The 20,696-nt window shown below is 50.2% G+C and overlaps 2 protein-coding genes across 4 annotated transcripts in view; one reads left to right on the top strand and one right to left on the bottom strand.

Annotated features, from left to right (window-relative positions):
* The first annotated feature begins 6 nt into the window (after positions 1–6).
* On the top strand, positions 7–1,773 carry LOC108534004 (pre-mRNA-splicing ATP-dependent RNA helicase prp28-like). Its single transcript, XM_017879057.1, has one exon. The coding sequence runs from the start codon at positions 18–20 to the stop codon at positions 774–776; it is 759 nt and encodes a 252-aa protein (XP_017734546.1). The 5' UTR covers positions 7–17; the 3' UTR covers positions 777–1,773.
* Positions 1,774–10,570: 8,797 nt separating this feature from the next.
* Positions 10,571–20,696, bottom strand: part of GCN1 (GCN1 activator of EIF2AK4) — a 69,734-nt gene continuing 59,608 nt past the window's right edge. For all 3 annotated transcript variants that reach the window (XM_017879054.1, XM_017879056.1, XM_017879055.1), the window contains 8 exons: positions 20,087–20,317; positions 18,141–18,334; positions 17,899–18,013; positions 15,238–15,334; positions 14,498–14,646; positions 13,944–14,051; positions 12,576–12,794; positions 10,571–11,280 (listed from right to left, as the gene is read on the bottom strand). In XM_017879054.1, coding sequence (XP_017734543.1) covers positions 11,155–11,280; positions 12,576–12,794; positions 13,944–14,051; positions 14,498–14,646; positions 15,238–15,334; positions 17,899–18,013; positions 18,141–18,334; positions 20,087–20,317 — 1,239 coding nt within the window. In that variant the 3' untranslated portion in view covers positions 10,571–11,154. The remainder of the gene's footprint in view (positions 11,281–12,575; positions 12,795–13,943; positions 14,052–14,497; positions 14,647–15,237; positions 15,335–17,898; positions 18,014–18,140; positions 18,335–20,086; positions 20,318–20,696) is intronic.

Genomic DNA, 20,696 nt, shown 5'->3' with positions numbered 1-20,696 from the left:
GGTCGTAGTCCCGGGCCATGGCGGGCGGGGGTGGTGCGCGAGGGCGGGCGGGGTCGGTACTGGCCTCGCGATCCGCAGCTCCCTCCGGGCTGCTCCGGCAGCGGTGGATCCACTTCCCGAACAAACAGCCGGAACTGACAGAAACACCTCCCTCCGCTCCCCCTCCTCCTCCTCCTCAGCAGCCGCCGCTGCTACCACCACCTCCCTCCTTCCCGCCCCGCCCCACCACTGCGCAGGCGCAGCGTCTGGCACCGCCTTGCGCAGCCGCAGCCCGAGCCAGCCGCGCCCTCGCCGCGCACGCGCCCCGCGCACGCGCCCTGACGGAGTCTTGGCGAGCGCGGGCCCGTCTTCCTCGCGTCTCCTCCGGGAGCTTCGCCGCCGCTGCCCTCGGCGCTGAGAGCTTGCGGAGCCGTGCTGTTGTCGAGTCCCAGCTGAAAGAAGCCCAAGGTGCCGGAGAAGCCCGGTCGTGGACGTTCTCGCTCCCTCATCTTCGAGACCCGCACGCCCTACGAAGAGGAAATGACAGGCACGCCGTGACCGTGGGGCGGTGCTCGCGCGAGCTCCGGGTTTCTCGAGTCCCGGGCCGGGCCGGGGCCGTGAAAGGCAGTAGCGCGGGGAAGGCCCGGTACCCCGCCCCTTCCGCACCGACCCCTCCCCCGCGGAGCTGGTCCTGGCCCCGGGCCTGTGGACTGGACCCCGAGGGCGGCGGGCGGCTGCAGAGTTGGGCAGCACGGAAGCTGCCGGCGGGAGCGGAGCTGCGAGGAGATGGGCTTTGAGGGCAGCGCGGGGTCGAAATCCCATCCCAGCTCTGTGACCTCTTGGAGCCCACGTTTCCTCTTTGGTGGAGGGGAGGGAGTGGTCCAGGTTCAGAGTCCCTTGCAGTTCGGAGCGGAGCCTGGGAGCTAAATGACCCAGTGTGCAAGGCGCACCTCGGAGACAGAAAGCAACCGCTCCCCCGGCTTCAATTTCACACCACCTGCAGATACACATCTCAGAATCTGCGGCTAGGAAGACCTGGGCCGCCAGAAGCTAAGCGTGTGCATTTTATCATCGGCCCTTGGTTGCTCGTTTTAGAGTGAGTTCCCACCTGCCCTACGTAAACTGACCTGAAACGGAAAGTTGTATGCCCCCACGGCTGTCCTCACTGCAGAACTGCAGAGGGTTTTAAGCTCCTTATTACCTGTTTCTTATAACCCTGTCCCTTTCCAGGCGAGTATTTGTTGGATATTTCTACTTGTTTTATCAAACTTCCTTTTCTTTTGACTTTATATAAAGCAATGCCGGGAGGCTGAGGCAGAAGAATCGCTTAAACCCGGGAGACGGAGGTTGCAGTGAGCTGAGATCTCGCCATTGCACTCCAGTCTGGGCAAGAAGAGCGAAATTCTGTCTCAAAAAAAAAAGAAAAAAGAAATGCTCGTCCTTAAAATTATGTGCAGAAGCTTACTGAAAAGTACAAGTTACTATTTTTCCTTCTGAAGTACTCCTCACAGGTAACCCTGTTAGTTTCACAGGTAACCTTAAAATGCTTAAAACACATAATTGTTGAAGGAATAAATGCCCCTCAGTGAGTTTCCTTTGCCGGTACAAACATGTATGTACGTACCTTGCTTTTTCTGTTTAACAGTACACTTTTATCATTTAACATCTGCATGGTATAGTATTCCATCCGATGGTTGTACTATTATTTAACCACTCCGCTATTAATAGACATTCATGTTGTTTATATTTTTTGGTTATTATAAACATTGTTGCAGACGGGATCATTGAACAACACTTGGAGTGTCTGACTCAAGGCTTGAGTTGTTTTTTCAGGAGCTGAGAATCAGTGTGATGTGGAAAGAACATGAGCTTGGAATCTGAAGGTAGTGGCCAGGGAGAAGAGCTGCTCATGTGCTCCCAATAGAAAGTCCCCCTTGGTCTGTAAGGTTAGGGCCATCCTCTGACTCAGCAATTTTAGGAAACAGTGAGAAGGAAGCCTCAATGGAGCCATCAGGGAGGCATGCCCAGCCCTGACCAGCCAGTGAGGCAGTAGGTCCTCCCAGCTCATCTTCACAACCTGGGCTGGAGTGGGGAAGACTTTTGTTCCAATGCTAGCTTTGGAATCCTGGCCTCCATCCCTTAAAAGCTTTGTAATCTTAGGTAAGTCACATCACACTATCTCAGAGCCCCCGGTTCCTCACAGAATGGTGGTTTTAGAGTTATGTTGGTAAATTACCTGGCACATATAGGCATGTGACAGACTGTAACCAATGTTATTCAAGGTCATTTTGCACTGATTCATACTTTGAGCCATTTCCTACTGTAGACTCGCACACATTTTCAAGGTACCTTCCTGATAATAGGGTTGTGGGATATTTTGGGGAAATAAATCCAAATTGGCCATTAAAACCAGATTCCTGACTTTGCCTGGATGTGTCATCTGGAAAGCAATCTGCATGAATTCCTTCATTTCTTTGGTAACTATTTAATGAGTACTTATGTGCCACGGATTGCAGAGGGTATAAGAACAGAGTCTTAGGCCAGGCACGGTGGCTCACGCCTGTAATCCCAGCACTTGGGGAGGCCGAGGCGGGAGGATCATGAGGTCAGGAGTTCAAGACCAGCCTGGCCAAGATGGTGAAACCCCGTTTCTACTAAAAATACAAAAATTAGCCGGGCTCGGTGGCAGGTGCCAGTAATCCCAGCTACTCGGGAGGCTAAGGCAGGAGAATGGCTTGAACCCGGGTGGCAGAGGTTGCTGTGAGCCAAGATCGCACCACTGCACTCCAGCCTGGGTGACAGAGCAAGACTCTGTCTCAAAAAAAAAAAAAGGAACAGAGCCTTTTCCCTCCAGTTTACAGCCTCATCAGAGTTAAGACATACTCATGATGAAATTGAAAGTATGAGACAATACAGTAGATAGAAAAGCTGTCAAATATGCAGTCTAGACTTCAGAGGAGGAAAGCTATAGCTTTTAGTTAGAATGATGGGGAGAAGATTTCATCATAAAGATGTCATGATGGCACTGGAATAGGAGAGCTTTGAGTGTCTATTTAGACAGTCTCTGTCACAGCCTATGAGAATCATTTGGCTTGGAGGGGGAATTCCCTGCAGGCCAGGGTATGTGCCTGGCATCTCAAAATGAATCTTTCAGCACATTTTCCTCTGGAAACATTGTTACACATTTATTGAAACTACAGTTCAATGATGAATTATGTTAAGCTGTCTTTCTCCTTGTCACCATATACATATGTAAACTTGTGACCTAAAGGATCAGTGTGTCCCATAATGGGAAACTGTTCCGCTGCTCTGAACAACTAAGTTACAGATGAACTTTTGCAACACCACCTGTTTGCACATTAGAAACTGTTAATACGATGAGGAGGCATTGAAAGTTTTTGAGCAAAGATGCAATCTCAAAATATTTTAGCTAAGTAATCTGGCAGGAGTATGCAGGATGGATTTCAGCTGCAGAGCTTTAAAGGTTATTGCTGAAGACTGGGTGTAAGGTAACAGGGACAGATGCAAAAGACAATACGCAAACTTATAAACTAGACAAAGCAGCTTCCAAAAAAAAAATCACGTAATTTACCTGGTAACTGGATTCATTCCTTAATTCAGTAAATATTTGCACAGTGGCCTGGTGCAGTGGCTCACGCCTGTAATCCCAGCACTTTGGGAGGCCGAGGTGGGTGGATCATGAGGTCAGAAGATCGAGACTATCCTAACATGGTGAAACCCCGTCTCTACTAAAAATACAAAAAAATTAGCTGGGCGTGGTGGCACATGCCTATAGTCCCAGCTACTCCGGAGGCTGAGGCAGGAGAATCACTTGAACCCGGGAGGCGGAGGTTGCAGTGAGCCAAGATCGCATCACTGCACTCTAGCCTGGGAGACGATGAGACTCCATCTCAAAAAAAAAATTTGCAGTTACTAGGTGTTAGGCACTGTGCTGAGCACGAGGCTATAACATGAACAAAACAAAGCTCCTGTCCTCATGGAGTTTATAGTTTAGTGGGGAACAAGTCATTCGCTCATTCAGCAAATACTTGAGGGCCTACTATTATGCCAGACATTGATCTAGGAGCTGAGGATTCAGCAGTAAGTAAAATTTTTAAAATCCAAGCTTTCATAGAGTTTACATTCTGATAGAGAATATCCAAGTATGTCCAAGGAGAAAAGTAAAGCAGGGAGCCCACTGAGGTTTGCAGAAGCAGAGAGTGGAGCCACAGAGGTGGCAGGAAGTTTCACAGTGGATGCAAAGAGAAACAATGCTTGGTGGTGAGAGCAGTGGGGCTCATGGGGCTCATGAGCAGTGGGGCTCATGAAGTATTTTTCAGGATACTGGAAGCAGAGGATTAGCAGCCAGGAAATAAGGAGTGAATATGTGGAGGGAAGGGCACTTCAAAGAGCTTTGGGAAGTAAGGTGTCACCAACCAGAAGGCTAAGTGGGTAAAGGAGAGAGGAACCTCAGTCCCTCAAGGGTAGCAGTGTCAGGGATGAAGGTCAGTACAGTGGAGGTTGGAGGGACCTGTGAAATCCATGTGTCAGACAGCAACATGGACTTCAAAGCTGCTAAGTGCTAGGTAGCAACGGAGGTAATGTGTGCTGTGATCATCCAGGAAGGAAGCAGTGGCTGGTGAATCAAAACTCAGAGAAGGCAAGTAAACCGACTGACAGGGACTTTAAATTAGGAGCAAGATGGGGACCACTCAGCATACTGGTCCAAGAGGGAAGGAAGAGAGGATATGATGCCTGGTCTCTCCCTCTGATGGAAGTGGAAACGGGCCCCTTCCACACCTGCAAGCCCAATGCCACACCAAGAAACTTGGCAGCAGGCCTTGCCCTGCCCTTATGTAGCTCCCAGAAATCAAATGAATGTAAGTTCCATGATTCCAGGGACCATCTCTATCTTTGTATCCTCTGGAGACCCAGTGCCTGGTAGGTGTTTGATGCCTGTTGAATTAAAGTGAAGCCACACACAGAACGTGAGAGTTGGAAAGAATGTCAGACACAATTAGTTGAACCCTCTCTTGAGTTCACTTTTTGGGTGTGGGCCAAACTGGGGGTCTAACTCAGGGTCAACTTCTTCCCCTGACCTCAAACCGTTTAGTAGAAATTTTCTCACTCAACTTTTATATTATTAGATCAGTGGTTTTGCAAGTGTCGTCAGGACCGCAGGGCTCCCTAAGACCCTTTCAAAGGATCTGCAAAGTCAAAACATGTTCACAGTACTAAGATGTGATTTGCTTTTTTCACTTTCATTTCCTTACGAGTGTACAGTGTTTGCTAGAGCCTACATGACGCGTGATATCACAACAGACCAAATGCAGAGCTGACATGCGAATCCAGACATTAGAAACCTGAAAAAAATGTGCAACAATGCCACTTGAACAGTTTTGATTTGTTGTTGTTGTTGTTGTTTGTTTTTGAGACTGGGTCTCTTGCCCAAGCTGGGAGTGCAGTGGTACGATCATGGCTAACTGCAGCCTTGACCTCCTGGACTGAGGTGAACCTCGCACCTCAACTTCCTGAGTAGCTGGGACTGCAGGTGCATCACTATGCATGCATCATTATGCCTGGCTTTTTTGGGTTTTTTTGGGTTTTTTTTTTTGAGATGGAGTCTTGCTCTGTTGCTCAGGCGGAAGCTGGAGTGCAGTGGCATGATCTCAGCTCATTGCATCCTCTGCCTTCTGGGTTCAAGTAATTCTCCTGCCTCAGCTTCCCGAGTAGCTGGGATTATAGGTATATGCCACCATGCCCAGCTAATTTTTATGTTTTTAGTAGAGACGAGGTTTCGCCACGTTGGCCAGGCTGGTCTTGAACTCCTGACCTCAGGTGATCTGCCCACCTCAGTCTCCGAAAGTGCTGGGATTACAGGTGTGAGCCACTGCATCTGGCTGCTTTTTTTTTTTAATTTTAAATTCTTTGTAGAGACAACAGTCTCACTATGTTGCCCAGGCTGGTCTTGAACTCCTGGCCTCAAACCATCCTCCCACCTCAGCCTCCCAAAGTGTCAGGATTATAGGTGTGAGCCACCATGCCTAGCCCGGTTTTGACTCCTAAGATGCTAAATATCAATAGGTAAGATAGATACACACAAGAGCTCTTTGGTGGTGTCAAAAAAAAATTCAAAATATAAAAGGATCCTGGCTGCGCACAGTGACTCTCACCTGTAATCCCAGCACTTTGGAAGGCTGAGGAGGGAGGATGGCTCAAGGCCAGGAGTTCAAGACCAGCCTGGGTAACATAGTGAAACCCTCATCTCTACAAAAAATTTAAAAAATTAGCCAGGCTGGGCCTTGGGAGGCCAAGATGGGTGGATTACCTGAGGTCAGAGGTTCATGACCAGCCTGACCGATATGGTGAAACCCCATCTCTACTAAAAAATACACAAAAAATATTAGCTGGGCATGGTGGCGGGCGCCTGTAATCTTAGCTACTCTGGAGGCTGAGGCATGAGAATCACCTGAATCTGGGAGGCAGAGGCCGTGGTGAGCCAAGATCACACCACTGCACTCCAGCCTGGGCGACAAGAGTGAGACTCCATCTCAAAAACAAAATTAGCCAGGAGTGGTGGTGCATGGCTGTAGTCCTAGCTGCTCAGGAGGCTGAGGCAGGAGGATCACTTGAGCTCAAGAGCTCGAGGTTGCAGTGAGCTGTGATCCCATCATTGCACTCCAGCCCCGTGACAGAGCAGTACCCTGAATGTAAATAAATAAAGGAGTCTTGAGGGCAAAATATTTGCAAAACACTAGATTCAATGCAGCACCCCAGCTTCCTAGCTCCCTTTTTTTGTGGGACTCTTAAGTGGTAAGAAGGAGCTAATGTAAATACATTCAAAACCCACAGCTTTCTCTTGTGGGACTGCGGGGAACAGCTCAGGGCACAGCTCAGAGGAATTATCATGCACTAATTGTCCCTGTGACCAGGCCGCCATCTCACTAGAGAAATAGCTCACAGGAAGGAACCTGACAGGGACTGGGGTATCCATTCAGGCACAATCAGGAAGGTCTCACCTAGAAGTCCCACTGAGGCAATCATCCCTTGGACCAGTTTTTCCAGTTTCTTGAGCTGTGTTGACATCAACACCCCCTCCCCTGGGGCAGGCAGCAGGGACCCCTCCTAACAGAACCTAGGGGCAACTCAGAGTCACCCTGTGAAATAACTGGGCTCCACCTCTTTAAAAAGTGAAACCCAGTCATGCCAAGAACTTGTTTCTTTTATTACATTCACCTTCCAAATTATTTTTGTAGCATGCCCCTAGGGCTTGGTGAGCAGAGAATCAAGAAATACGGGTTTTTCCCAGTTCTGCCAACGTGACCTCAGGGATGCTCCTTTCCACCTGTACCTCAACTTTACTCTTCATAAAATAAAGACCACGTCCTGCCAGCCTCTCTCACAACTGTAGGAAGCACCGATCTAACAGTGGTGGTAACGTGCCTTCCTGCCCGTGCACAGTGGAGACCATCTGTGTGCTGTGCTGGTGTATGTACACTCAGCATTTTGGAGAATCAAACATAGCCACCATCATAATTTCTCAAAAGAAATCTCATTCCCCATCATCCTTGTTTCACTGTCACCATCCATGTATCCAGAACCTCCTGTGTGTGCGTGGCTCTGTGCAAAGTGCATTGTGTCATTCAACGCAGACGACAACGCGGTGAGACTTCACTGTCAAGATGAGGAGATGCACTCAGAGGTTAAGGAACATCGTCTAGGTCACACAGCTTAGTATTACGCAGAGAAATTAAGGTTCCAACCTGTCCTGGAAGTCCCTGTGGCTGCACTATCCTGCACTAGAACTTGAAAGTGATATCTACATTTTCCTTTACAATATTTTAGAACCTAGACCTTTTAAGTTAGATTGGTTCCTCTTTTTCCTCATTGAAACACATCCACAGAGCCATACGTTGAGGAAAACACTCCTGCCAATTGTGTTTAAAAATCTACTGTCAACGTCTCCAATTCCTGTACCCAAAAACCATCAACTCTGCAGCCTCCCTGCCACTCTCCCAAGTCTTCCAGCATCACAGTATTGGACAAAGAGAATGTACCTGAAGGTCTGGTTCCTTGGAGGGTTGCGTAAGCCATGTTTTAACAATAACCACCCCCCCCAACCGCCTTTATTTTTTGAGACGGAGTCTCACTCTGTCGCCGGGCTGGAGTGCAGTGGCGCAATCTTGGCTCACTGCAACCTCCGCCTCCTACCTCAGCCTCCTGAGTAGCTGGGACTACAGGCACCCATCACCAAGCCCAGCTAATTTTTGTATTTTTAGTCGAGACAGGGTTTCACCATGTTGGTCAGACTGGTCTTGCTCCTGACCTGAGGTGATCCGCCCGCCTCGACCTAATTCCCCTACTTTTTAAATCATCTTGCTGCCCATGATTCCTGAGGCTCCCAGCGTTAGGCGAAGGTTTGAGGATGCTGTTTATAACTTTTTCAGTTTTCTCTGGATTAGTTAAGAGAATATGACTTCATCACTGACTTTCAGACTCAAGGAAGAGAAAGAGGGACAGTCTCCTCTGGAAGATCACTGCCTTTGAGAATCCTCTTTCTCTAAAGATTTTCCCAGCCAGTGTCAAGTGGAGTGAGGTCTTCCTCCCCACAGCCTGCAGAGCAGCTGGGTAGGGCTGGAGGTGGGTGGCGTCCTTGGGCAAGGCAGCTGGAGCCGTTCACCTAGTGTGCTGTACACATATTCATTTCCTTTATGTACCTGGATGGGAAAATTCTGGAGGCTCCGCTCTAAAGAATGAAAAATGCTAATGGCTAACTAGCTGTCATAGGAGAAGAGAAAGACTAAATATAGAGGTCTGGGGACTGCCATTTACTAGCCATATGACCCTGGGTGAGTGGCCTGTGCCTCAGTTTCCTCCTCTAGAAAATAGTATTGAGAACCTGTTTCATAGAATTGTTAAGAGGATTAAATGAAATGATACCAAATGTCATCTGTTGTTAAGTACCATTAACCTAGAGAGTACCACCACCTAGAGAATAACTTTGAGAATAAATTTTTAGAGCTTCTCTTCCAAATTCCTCATTGTACAAATGAGGAAACTGGCCCAGGGAGGTCAGATGACTTGCCCAAGGCAAAACAGCTGTACCAGCCTCCAGGACAAATAGCTTCTGCTTCTCTGCTGCTAACCTCAATGTCCCCAGGGTGCTTGGTCTGGGCTGCTGTTCTCAGGATTGCTAGGACTTTGGGCTGACAAGATCCTTTCTGCTGGCTCCCCTGGCACGTCCACAACAGCCCTTCATGGCTCACTTCCCGGGAGCTCACACCCTCCTTCCAGACTCGGAATGCAACTCAATATGCTCTGGGAGCCTTTGAGTCATCCCAACTGTCAGTCAAGCTCCATCCATTCCGAACAGAGAGCTCATCCTCCTCCAGTTTCTGGAACTGGAATCCGGTGTTTTTCCTTTGGATTTTGCTTAATGAGTGTCTGATACCTCTATGTCAGGTTCCCCTCCCAGTTGCACAATGGGGGGCTAAAAGCCACAGGTGGATATCAGCATCTGATCCAAGACCCTGGAGGAAAGTGAAGATGGCCTCAGGCTTAACAGGTTTCCCAGCCCATGCCCCTCAACAGAAACGTTGCCCGTCTCTCCCCACAGCTGACCAGTGGAGGGGAACACATCTGCAGACAGCCTGATGGACACATGCCCTTGGCAGCTGGGAGGATGCTGATGACCATCCGAATTCCAGAGGCAGAGAATGGTTACCATGGCTACCAAAAGTTGTAACCATTGGCTGTTTTGGCTACGAGGACTCAGCTGACCTCTCAAGGTCCCTTCCAGCTCTGGGATTCTACAATTACCTCGAGCCAGCTGACACCATGACTGCTGCACTAGAACAGGGCTCGTGAGAAGTGCCTTAGGGGTCACCTTGTCTTATTCATCAGAAGTGTTGAGTCACAAGCCTACTTTCTACCTTGGCTGCATTATTAATAACCAAAGTCTTGCTTTTTTTGGCAAAGCATTTTTATACCTTTTATAAACTGAGTTTGCCACCACCACTTTTTCTCTTCCTTTTACAGTTCAGGCCAGTAATTTTGACAGAGGTTTGTCCTGTATTATGGCCAGGGAACAGCCCAGAAAAACTTGCGTCACTGGGCCCAGTGGGGTGTGCTTCATCAGAATGTGTGTCACGAGCCTTCTAAGAATCAGGAGGAAGGAAGTCATTCATAAAGGAGGCAGATGCTGAAATGCAACTTTGGTTTCCTCTTGCAAGTCCTTCAACTATAGGAATGTGGCTCTTTCTTATTCATGGGGGGCTGGATTTCTCTTTACAACCTGAGTACCAGAAACTCCCTACCTTTCCAAGTCAGAACACAACAGGAAAATGGCTAATTTGACCTTTGCATTCTCTACACTGAGGGAGATCATAGGCTGGGCTGCATACCTCTCAAAACCCAACCACAGGACAGAAGTCTACACAGAGTCCTAAGACTTTTGAAAGCAGGGGAGAAATATGCCAGAAATCAGAGAACTGTGAATACTTACAAAAACAGTTGCAAACCTTTCCTTATTCCTGATGCAGGAAGCTTCATGTTTAATGGGTGTTTGGAGATTTTTAAAAATCTGTTTATATCAAGATTAAATCAAAGCCTTTATTAAACATTCCTCTTTCAAACAGCCTTTCAAACCTATACCCCTCCCCAGACTTGGGAGCTGCCAGAGCTGTGGATCATTTTCATCTGACAGGGGTCAGATCCAGTCAGACCTCACAATATTGAAAAGCCAAGCCAGACACACTACACTGGGCAGACATCCACCGTCTGTGCCCCACTCAGGATCTAGGCAAAAGGTTGGTAGCGCCAGCTCTCAAACCAGAGCTCAAGCACAGGAGAAGAGGAACCCACAGTCTGACCCTGCTATTATAGTTCCAGACCTAGGCATGCTAAACTGGACAAACAGCTCCTGGGCTGCCATTTGCTGAGGCGCATGCGTGTGCTTTTCCTTCTCTTCTCCACAGGAAAAGGTGAGAGATGGAGGAGGCAATTTTCAGTTGTGTGTGGGTTTGATTTAAGGCTTTGGCTGTGGTCTATTGATATATTAAAATACTTTCTGGGAACGCCATCTTCCAAGCTCCCCATCGGAACAAATGTATTTTCAAAAATGAAAACATTGAGCAAAGATGTGGAGCGGCAAATGCTGCTGTGGGCCCAGGCCTCTCATGTCAGGATGGTGTCGTCCACCTGCTCCATGGAGTCAGCCTGGCTGGCCAGCTTCTTCAGGGACCTTCGGTTAACCTCGTTCAGCACCTCCAAACTGGCCACATCCAGGATCTTGGAGAGGGACTGTGGGGAAGGATGAGTGGAAGGAAACATAGTCAGAAAATACAGCTGCCACGTTCTCCAATCGGAGAAAGACAAAAATCAACCCCAGAACTAGAGACACTGAGGTGGAATTTGGCAAAATAAGGGAATCAGATGGATCCAGGGAAAGCCCATTAAAACACTCATCATGCTTTTCTATTTTTCCCTTTTTCGTAGAATCAGGGTCTCACTGTGTTGCCCGGGCTGATCTTGAACTCCTGGGCTCCAGTGATCCTCCCACCTCGGCTTCCCAAAGTATTGGGATTACAGGCATGAGCCACCACACCTGGCCCCATCATGCTTTTCATGAGACGAGGCAGTGGGAGTTGCAGCTTTTGGGCTTTTTTTTTTTCTTTTTGGACACGGAGTTTTGTTCTTGTCACCCATGCTAGAGTGTAAAGGCACGATCTCAGCTCAACACAACTTCCGCCTCCCAAGTTCAAGTAATTCTCCTGCCTCAGCCTTAGCGAATAGCTGAGATTACAGGCATGTGCCACCACGCCCGGCTAACTTTGTATTTTTAGTAGAGACGGGGTTTCTCCATGTTGGTCGGGCTGGTCTTGAACTCCTGACCTCAGGTGATCCGCCCGCCTCGGCCTCCCAAAGTGCTGAGATTATAGGCGTAGCCACCGTGGCCAACCAGCCTTTGGGCTTTCCAGGCTGCTGGGGGCTGGGGACTGAGTGAACACAACTCAGGGTTTCCACTGGGCAGCTCTCCTGGGATCTGCTATGTCTGTCTGGGTGTCATGTGAGATTTTATTTGAAGAAATAAAATTCTTTTTCTTTTCAAAAAGAAGTCTGAAAACCATGGGAATGTGTGTTTTCAGGTACTGGGCCAGTCACCAAATCTTTTTTTTTTGAGACGGAGTCTCGCTCTGTCGCCCAGGCTGGAGTGCAGTGGTGCCATCTCAGCTCACTGCAAGCTCCGCCTCCCGGGTTTACACCATTCTCCTGCCTCAGCCTCCCTAATAGTTGGGACTATAGGCGCCCACCACCACGCCCGGCTAATTTGTTTGTATTTTTAGTAGAGACGGGGTTTCACCATGTTAGCCTCGATCTCCTGACTTCATATCCACCCGCCTCAGTCTCCCAAAGTGCTGGGATTACAGGCATGAGCCACCACACCCAGCCCCAGTCACCCAAATCTTAATCTGCTCCTGAAAGCTAGCACATCCACGGTGGCAGAGAAGAACCTGTGGTTTAAATATTTCCGTGCTGAAGAAGAGCTGAAAGACAGATGCTCACAGCATGCCCCGGTGAGGCCCCCAGGCTCCTACCTGAAACACCTCTTCACCCTGCCGCATCTTCAGGAGGTTGACAATCGCCTGGTCGCTGTAGGCCCTGACCACAGTGTTCTTATCCTTGGTGTTGTCAAGAAGAGCCTTCAGGATGGGCTTGATGGCCTGGGGATCCAGGGGAGGCAGCGGGTCCTTATTTGCCCACCAGATCATCTTCTCAGCCACCAGCCTGATGTCACTGGATGGGTTCTGCAGACACTGTGAAAAGAACCACAAACAGGCTTTTGGATAGGCACATCGTCTGTTCCTTGAAACAGCCCAAATGCCCAGCCTCGACACTTTCTTTGCCTACAGCGTGGACACTGACCCCACTGCTCCTGTGGGAGGGTCCCAGCATGAGTTGGCCCTGGCTCCCTGCACCCTCATCTTGTGCCACTCTCCCCTTGCTCACTACTCTCAGCCCGCATGCGTTTTTACTTCCTCGAACATCCCAGGGCCTCGGGCCTCTGCCCTGGCTGGTCCCACCGGCTGGGCCGTGCTTGCCCCAGATCCTCTCTAGGTTGGCTCCTTCTCATCCTGCAGTTCTCAGCTCCCATGTCATCCTTTAGAGGTGCTCCCTGCCAACCTTATCTATGTCAGGGTCCTCCCCATGGGCTCCAGGGATCCTGTCTGCCTTGTTCATCTCTACACCTTCAGGACAGTGCCAGGTGAACAAGCAGGTGCAGCTGATGTCATCACAGACCAGGATCAATCGAATCAGGCCCCTCAGAAACTCCGTGGGTTCCCGGTGCTGCGGGGGGAGGCAGTCACCCTTGGGAACCTCATTACTCAAGGCAAGGTCCACGCACAGCACCACTGACACTGCCTGATAGCTGGTTAAGAGTCCCAGGCATGGCCCCATCTCACTAAAATGCACTCTGGCTCTGATTTCTGTGCACAGTAATGCTTCAGAAGCACACCGTATCACACGGGCCACGGGAGCCCTGCTGGCACATTCCTTGGCTTTCCTAACTAGGGCCTGGCACACAGCACAATAACCACACCAAGAAGTGCTGGGCCAGCTAGAAGAGGGAGGCGGGAAAAGAGAGGTATTAAGATGGGAACCCAGGTCTATACCTAATTTTACAAAACTAGGGTGCCTAGAAAGAATGCCTAAAATAGCGATTCCTAACTTGATTCAGAGTCACAGGTCAATCTGAGAATCTGACAAAAAGTTAGGCTCTATTGCAGTGTAAAGCACACACAGAAACCCCTTACATTCCATCCCTAAGGGTTCAGCGATCTGGAGGCCGTCCACGGAGAACTAGCACACAACTAGTTGAGGGCACACTGCTGGTGTTCTCTGGTCCTAGGGCCTCCTCACAAGCCAGGTGTTAGGGGTCAAACACGTGCTTGGCCCCCACTCACCTTAACGAACAGGCTGGAAAGTTTGGCTGGCAACTGCCCTCCGCCTGTCTCAATGTGGTATCTCATGAGAAAGCCCATGCCCCGGACCCCGCTCACCGCAATGGGGATCTGTGGAGAACAGACAGCGCTAGATGGCAGGCCCCCCGCCCCTTCCCCAGAGCCAGGAAAATCCCAGTTCCTAGTAATCTCCGGGACCCTCCACCACGTCACCCTTACTCCTACCAGGGACACCGTGACAGCTCTCACTCAGGTAGGCTGCCCCAGCTGAGGCAGATGAGCATAGTCACTGGTTCCCAGGAACAGTGATCCAAGTCCTGACCCAGAAGGGGCATCTGGATTCTTCAACCCAAATTCCTTGTTTAGATGATGAAACTGGGGCCCAAAGGGATCAAGTGCTGGTCCAAGGGCACAGCAAGTTACCGGCAAAGGTAAAATTAGACCCAAGTCTCTTAAGCCCCAGTCTGGGGTCCACCCATGCTGTGTCCACAAGGTGCTGCCTATGGGATATGGCCTAGGGGAGGGAGAGGACTGGTCTGGCTGCCCAGATGCCTTACCCTGTCCGCCGTGGCACTGCTCAGGATCATTTCCTGAACATCGCTGCTATATCTGCCAGCACAGAGTCTGCCAGGAGCCACATTCACAGCCACGGAAAGTGCCAGGCTCCGCCCGTGCCGAACCATCCAGTCAATGCCGGACACGTCCGCTAAGTGGAAGGACACGACTAGGATCAACCGGTATTTTCCAGCATGTCCCCAGCACCCATGAGGCCCATGGGCCCACCCCACTGGAGACCAGCGTGCTGACCCGGAGCACAAGGAAAACCCAGGCCACACTCACATGGACCTCCCTGCTATCTTGGCAGAAGCTCCCCAAAGCAGCACATTAAGTAAGGAAAGCCTGCTCATGAACCACTCCAGGCTTACAGCTGTGTTCTTTAAGCAGAGACACTGAGGGCTACAAGACCACTGCAAATTCATTATTGTTTGTTTGTTTGGTTTTAGAGACAGGGCCTTGCTCTGTCACCCAGGATGGAGTGCAGGGGTGTGATCAAGGCTCACTGCAACCTTGAACTCTTGGGCTCAAGTGATCCTCCCACCTCAGCCTCCTGAGGAGCTGGCACTACAGGTGAGCGCCACCACACCTGGCCTGGATTTTGCTTTAATTGCTGAATTCCCAAGGAAAGGACAGTCCAGTTCCTAAAAGATCCTCTGAGGGAGGGAGAGAGATGCCCATCAACTCTTCGCTAGGGCTGAGAGGCCCAGGGCCCTGAAGAGGAACTCTCCAGTGTACTTACCCAGCAAGCACTGCTGTAGAACGGCGCTAAGCTCCTCTTCAGTCAAAAAGGCACACAGTTCCCCTAGGCACCCGGCTGAGGAGATGCGAGTGTTGTCCTGACAGGGAAAAGAAGGGAGTGACAGGGTGCAGGGAACAGCAAGAGCTCTGTGGGGACCAGGGCAGGCAGCTCTAGAGCCCAGGACGGATAGCAACAAAGAAGGTGGAACAAGCCAACTCAGGGACTTAAGATTCAGTCCTTCCTCTAGGCACTCGTGCTCCCCTGCCAGATTGGGGCTGCCATTCACTGAAACTGCCACTGGTATGGAGTTAAACATTACACACTCAGCGCTTCACTTAATTATAGAAAACCCCAGTGTGTATGCATATGGCAGTCATCCTCTTAATAGCAGTTAATAACTGTATTTACACAGCACCTTTCTTCTTAGGAAGGCTGAATGTTTCATATTTATTATCTCAATTACTATCAACAGCCCTGTGAGGCAGGGAGGGGCAGGAGGGGAGGCACCTGCCCACAGCCACCAGGGAAGCCGGCTAGAGGCGGCCACTCTGAGCTCCTTTCTCCCACAGAGCTTGTGTCATCTTGCGGCCAGAATGACCCCTGTTATCTCCCTACTGCATGAGTGCCCCACTGCCACCAAAATTACTTGGGTTCATCCTAGGAAGTCAAACTAAAGCCACTAATCAAGCCAAGGAAGATAAGGAAAGGCATGCACTTCCTGTTCAAATCAGAGCCAGGTACACGAGCAGCTCCGTGCTCCTCCCTGGCCAGTTAACTATGTAATACCAAGAAAGGATTTTTCTTCTTTTGAGTGGGAGTCTCGCTCTGTCGCCCAGGCTGGAGTGCAGTGGCCGGATCTCAGCTCACCGCAAGCTCCGCCTCTTGGGTTTACGCCATTCTCCTGCCTCAGCCTCCCGAGTAGCTGGGACTACAGGCGCCCGCCACCTCGCCCGGCTAGTTTTTTGTATTTTTTAGTAGAGATGGGGTTTCACCGTGTTAGCCAGGATGGTCTCGATCTCCTGACCTCGTGATCCGCCCGTCTCGGCCTCCCAAAGTGCTGGGATTACAGGCTTAAGCCAGCGTGCCCGGCCCCAAGAAAGCATTTTAAGTTATGTTCCTTATTATAGGTGCCAACTCACCATGTCCCCAAAACAAACCCAAAAAGCTAATGCCAGGCTAGCACCCTGAACTGCCACCTTCAATCTGAGTGGAGGTTCAGAGGGTAAGAGGATGGGCTGCCAGCAGTTTGGGCCTCTGAGCTTGAAGCAGAAGCCCAGGTGCCAAGCTAAAGCTGCTCTGACACCCACTCTCTCCAACTTCATCTATTTTAAGCTGCACTGTGGTGAAATGCAAATTATGTTTCAATACTAACTTTTGCTCGCGCTGTACGTGACTCTGTGGAAGCCCTGGCAGACCATGACCAAGACAGCAGACTTTCCCATCTGTCCCCACAGAGAAGGCTGGGGCTGGAGTCCCACAGCCGGCGCCTGGGGGCCAGAACTAGGACTTTGGAGCCATAGGAAGTGCAGCAGCAAGTGTGTGTCGGGGGTGTGGGCGGGAGCTGTGTGTGTGTGTGTGCATGTGTGTGTCAATGAAGTGTAAAACCACGTGAGCCCAAAGGCCCTCCCCTCCTAGACTGGCCCTACAAATGTAAATTAGGCTACAACAGAGGGCTGTCTGAAAGTGAACAGAAAACTCTCCTCCATAGACTCAACTCCCTACTGGCCCCACAGTGCTGGCAGCCAAATATTTGACAGATGCTTCCAGACTGGGTGAGGCTGATGGAACTGGGACAGAAGCAGGAGTCCAGGGCTTCTGGTTTGGACTCTACTACTTGCTGAGTATGGCCCAGACAGATCTCACCCTCGAAAACAAACCTCTAAGACTTCCCACTGGGATGCACCCTGGAGACTGTTTATCCCACTACACACTAAGTTTCTTGAGGTCTGTGACCATGAGGTCTATGCACCTCTGGGACAGGCCCTTTAGCCTGGCAAATGTTTCACAAAACAAATAAACTTCTTCATTTTACAAAAGTGGAAATGAGAGGCAGACAGACAAAATGACTTAAGATCAGAGAGCAAATTGGTGAGAGGTCTGGGACTCTACAAAGCTTACTTGCCTCATCTACAAAACAGAAATAACCGGCCAGGCGTGGTGGCTCACACCTGTAATCCCAGCACTTTGGAAGGCTGAGACGGGTGGATCACCTGAGGTTAAGAGTTTGAGACCAGTCTGGCCAACATGGGTGAAACCCTATCTCTACTAAAAATACAAATATTAGCTGGATATGGTGGCGGACACCTGCAATCCCAGCTACTTGGGAGGCTGAGGCAGGAAAATTGCTTAAACCTATGAGGCGGAGGTTGCAGTGAGCTGAGATTGTGCCATTGCACTCCAGCCTGGGCGACAGAACCAGACTCAGCCAAAAAAGACAAAAAAAAAAAAAAAAAAAAAAAAACAGAAATCACCAATATATCCACAATACCTGCCCCATTTCCCTGGAAACCTGAGGAAATGTTGGTGAAGCATACAGGGTAATAGAAATGTCAGGAATGCTTATTCCTACTGAGCTGTACTGGTTCTAACACAAAGTAAAGAACTCAACCTAAGGAGGAGGAGGGAAACCAGTGGTGCCACTAGCCCTGCCTGCAGCCGTACCTCATCGTGTCCCAGCATGCTCAGCAGGAGCGAGACGATGTTTTTCCGGATGGCGGCATCCACTTTGGCCCCTGCTCCCTGAATCACAAACCTCAGGGCCTGCAGCATGGTGTCCCTGCAGAAGCGACGCACCGACTTAAGCCCTGGGTGCCTCCACCACCACCCCTCCTGCCAGCGCAGGCTCGGCCCAGAGCAACCCCTGGCCTCCTGGAGGCCACAATGCTCCCTTGCTAAAGCCGTACCTGACACCTGGGTCCTCCATGGCACGGATGCCGTTGAGCAGCTCTGTGAAGAGGGGATCCACCTTAATGTGGATGGAAATGAGCTTCCCCAGAGCATCTGCGGCCTTCAGGCGCACCCCCCGGTTGGAGTCCTGCAGGGCTTTGGTGAAAGTGGTCTGCAGCTGGGGCAGGAAGGGCTTCAGGGCAATCCCAACCTGTGGGAGGAACCCACATCCGTGAAAGACAGCTGTGGTGGACCCAAAGCCACAGTGTACCACAGGCATGAGAACCAACCATAATCCCAAATCACCACAGCGAGTCCAGCTCTCACACAGGGCTGGAGACAGACAGCCCATCAGAGAGGCTGAGCACAGACAGGTTTCGCTTGGTCTCCTGGTCATATCCAGCATGCTGTGATGTACTGGAGGAGCAGGAGGCTGAGGAGGCGGCAGCCGCGATCTGAGGGAGGTGTCTCGAAGCCTTGGCTGCATTGCAGTTTGGCTTAGTGGAGACCCGTCCATATCGATAAGTGACTCAAAACCTCCTCTGAATACATTAAAGAGCAGGGCAGACTGTCGGCAGTGTTGAAGCACAGTTCTAACGCCAAGACACGGAAAGGGACTCAATGTGTAATAGCAGAGCCCATCTACTGAGCAACTGACAGCAGAATACACACTCCACATTCAGCCCTCAGAACAAGCCTGTGAAACAAATGACCTTGGAGAGTTCTCACTGCAACAATGTGCACCCACCTAACTAAAAATCCAGTTCAACCCGACTATACAGAAACACAGGTACACTTCTGATAAAATACAGGTGGGTCCAAGAGTAAAGATTTACCTTTTTTTTTTTTTTTTTTGAGATGGAGTTTCGCTCTTGTTGCCCAGGCTGGAGTACAATGGCACTATCTCGGCTCACCGCAACCTCCACCTCCCAGGTTCAGGCAATTCTCCTGCCTCAGCCTCCCAAGTAGCTGGGATTACAGGCGCCCGCCACCACGCCCAGCTAATTTTTATTTTTAGTAGAGACAGGGTTTCTCCATGTTGGTCAGGCTGGTCTTGAACTCCTGACCTCAGGTGATCCGCTCACCTCGGCCTCCCAAAGTGCTGGGATTATAGGCGTGAGCCACCGCGCCCAGCTTACTTATTGTTAATTAGGAAAACCAGAGTGGCTGTTCGGAGGTTCAGTGCCAATGAAGGTCTGGAAATACTGGAGTTGGGTGGATGTCCAGGCTGTGGCAGGCACCCAAAGGGGATGGGGGAGCTGGTAAATCTGAGCTGGGCGAGGTCAGGAGTTCGAGACCAGCTTGGTGAAACCCTGTCTCTACTAAAAATACAAAAAAATTAGCCAGGTGTGGTGGCAGACACCTGTAATCCCAGCTACTTGGGAGACTGAGGCAGGAGAATTGCTTGAACCCAGGAGGCGGAGGTTGCAGTGAGCTGAAATTGCGCCACTGCACTCCAGCTCTGGGTGACAGAACTAGACTCCGTGTCGAAAAAAAAAAAAAGAAGAACTGCAATATCTTTAAACAATGTTTTCCTTGTATTTATGTGGTCCTAAATTTTTTTCTTTGAAAAAGCAGTTTTTCAAAATAATAGCATTTCACATGTACTGAGTGCTTAGTATGTAGCAGGCATCATGCCGGACATAACCTCAACTAATCCCCACATCTAGCAGCCCTTCATGAGACAGCTGGTATTATTAGTCTCACATTATAGGTGAGGAAACAGGCTCAGGTTATACGGCTTTCCCAAGGTCATCCTGGTCACACAGCTACTAAGGACTTAGAATTGACCCATGGTGTAGCATGTCTGGAGTCCAAGGTCTTACCTCCCTCTGCTATGCTGCTCTCCACAATAAACCTGTTGCCCTGCTGCTACATGACACCTTATAACAAATCCTGCAGACAGAACAGGATATAACAAATCCTGTTCTCTAAGATCTGAACAAACTCATCAGCCACTCACCTTAGCCAACAAGAGGCTGAGTGTCTCAAGCAGAGCCGCCTTCACATTCCAGCTGAACCTGTCCCCCAGGATGCGGATCAGAGGGCCAGTGATGCTGACCACGGAGGGCCTCAGGGCGTCAGCCGAGGTCAGGCGGATCACCAAGCCTAAGGCTTTGGCTGCCTCCTCTTTCTGCTCAGGGCTACCAGTCAGGACTCCTTCCCGTAACACTGGAAGGATGGAGGTCACTCCCTGACAAGAGAACCACAACTAAGAGTCAAATCTCAAACACCCTGGGCCCCAGTGTCTCCCATGTAAGCAAGCTGGTCCTAACAGTTGTCCTCCCCTCAACTCCATGGGAGATACTGATTCGGGCTGAATTTCAGGATCACAGCCTGAGAGGGCTGGCTATGGAACAGTCTTGGCAGAAACAAGAAGACAAGGGCCCCAACAGACCTATCACACAGACGGAACATGCACTGCTGTTACCCTGTGGCCCACTCACTCTGGCCAAGGGGACCTGCAGAGCTTAAACCAAAGGCAGCATGAACCCTGTCCCCATCTGGCTGCCATGGAAGAAAACACGCTGTCTGTGAAGGTGCTGAAACCAACCACCATGGCTGCTGCTCCA

This window comes from Rhinopithecus bieti, unplaced genomic scaffold (genome assembly GCF_001698545.2).
Source record: "Rhinopithecus bieti isolate Rb0 unplaced genomic scaffold, ASM169854v2 scaffold_11938, whole genome shotgun sequence".
In the NCBI taxonomy this organism is placed as follows: domain Eukaryota; kingdom Metazoa; phylum Chordata; class Mammalia; order Primates; family Cercopithecidae; genus Rhinopithecus; species Rhinopithecus bieti.
Note: the sequence above shows the minus strand (reverse complement) of the source record. Positions and strands in the feature narration are given on the sequence as shown.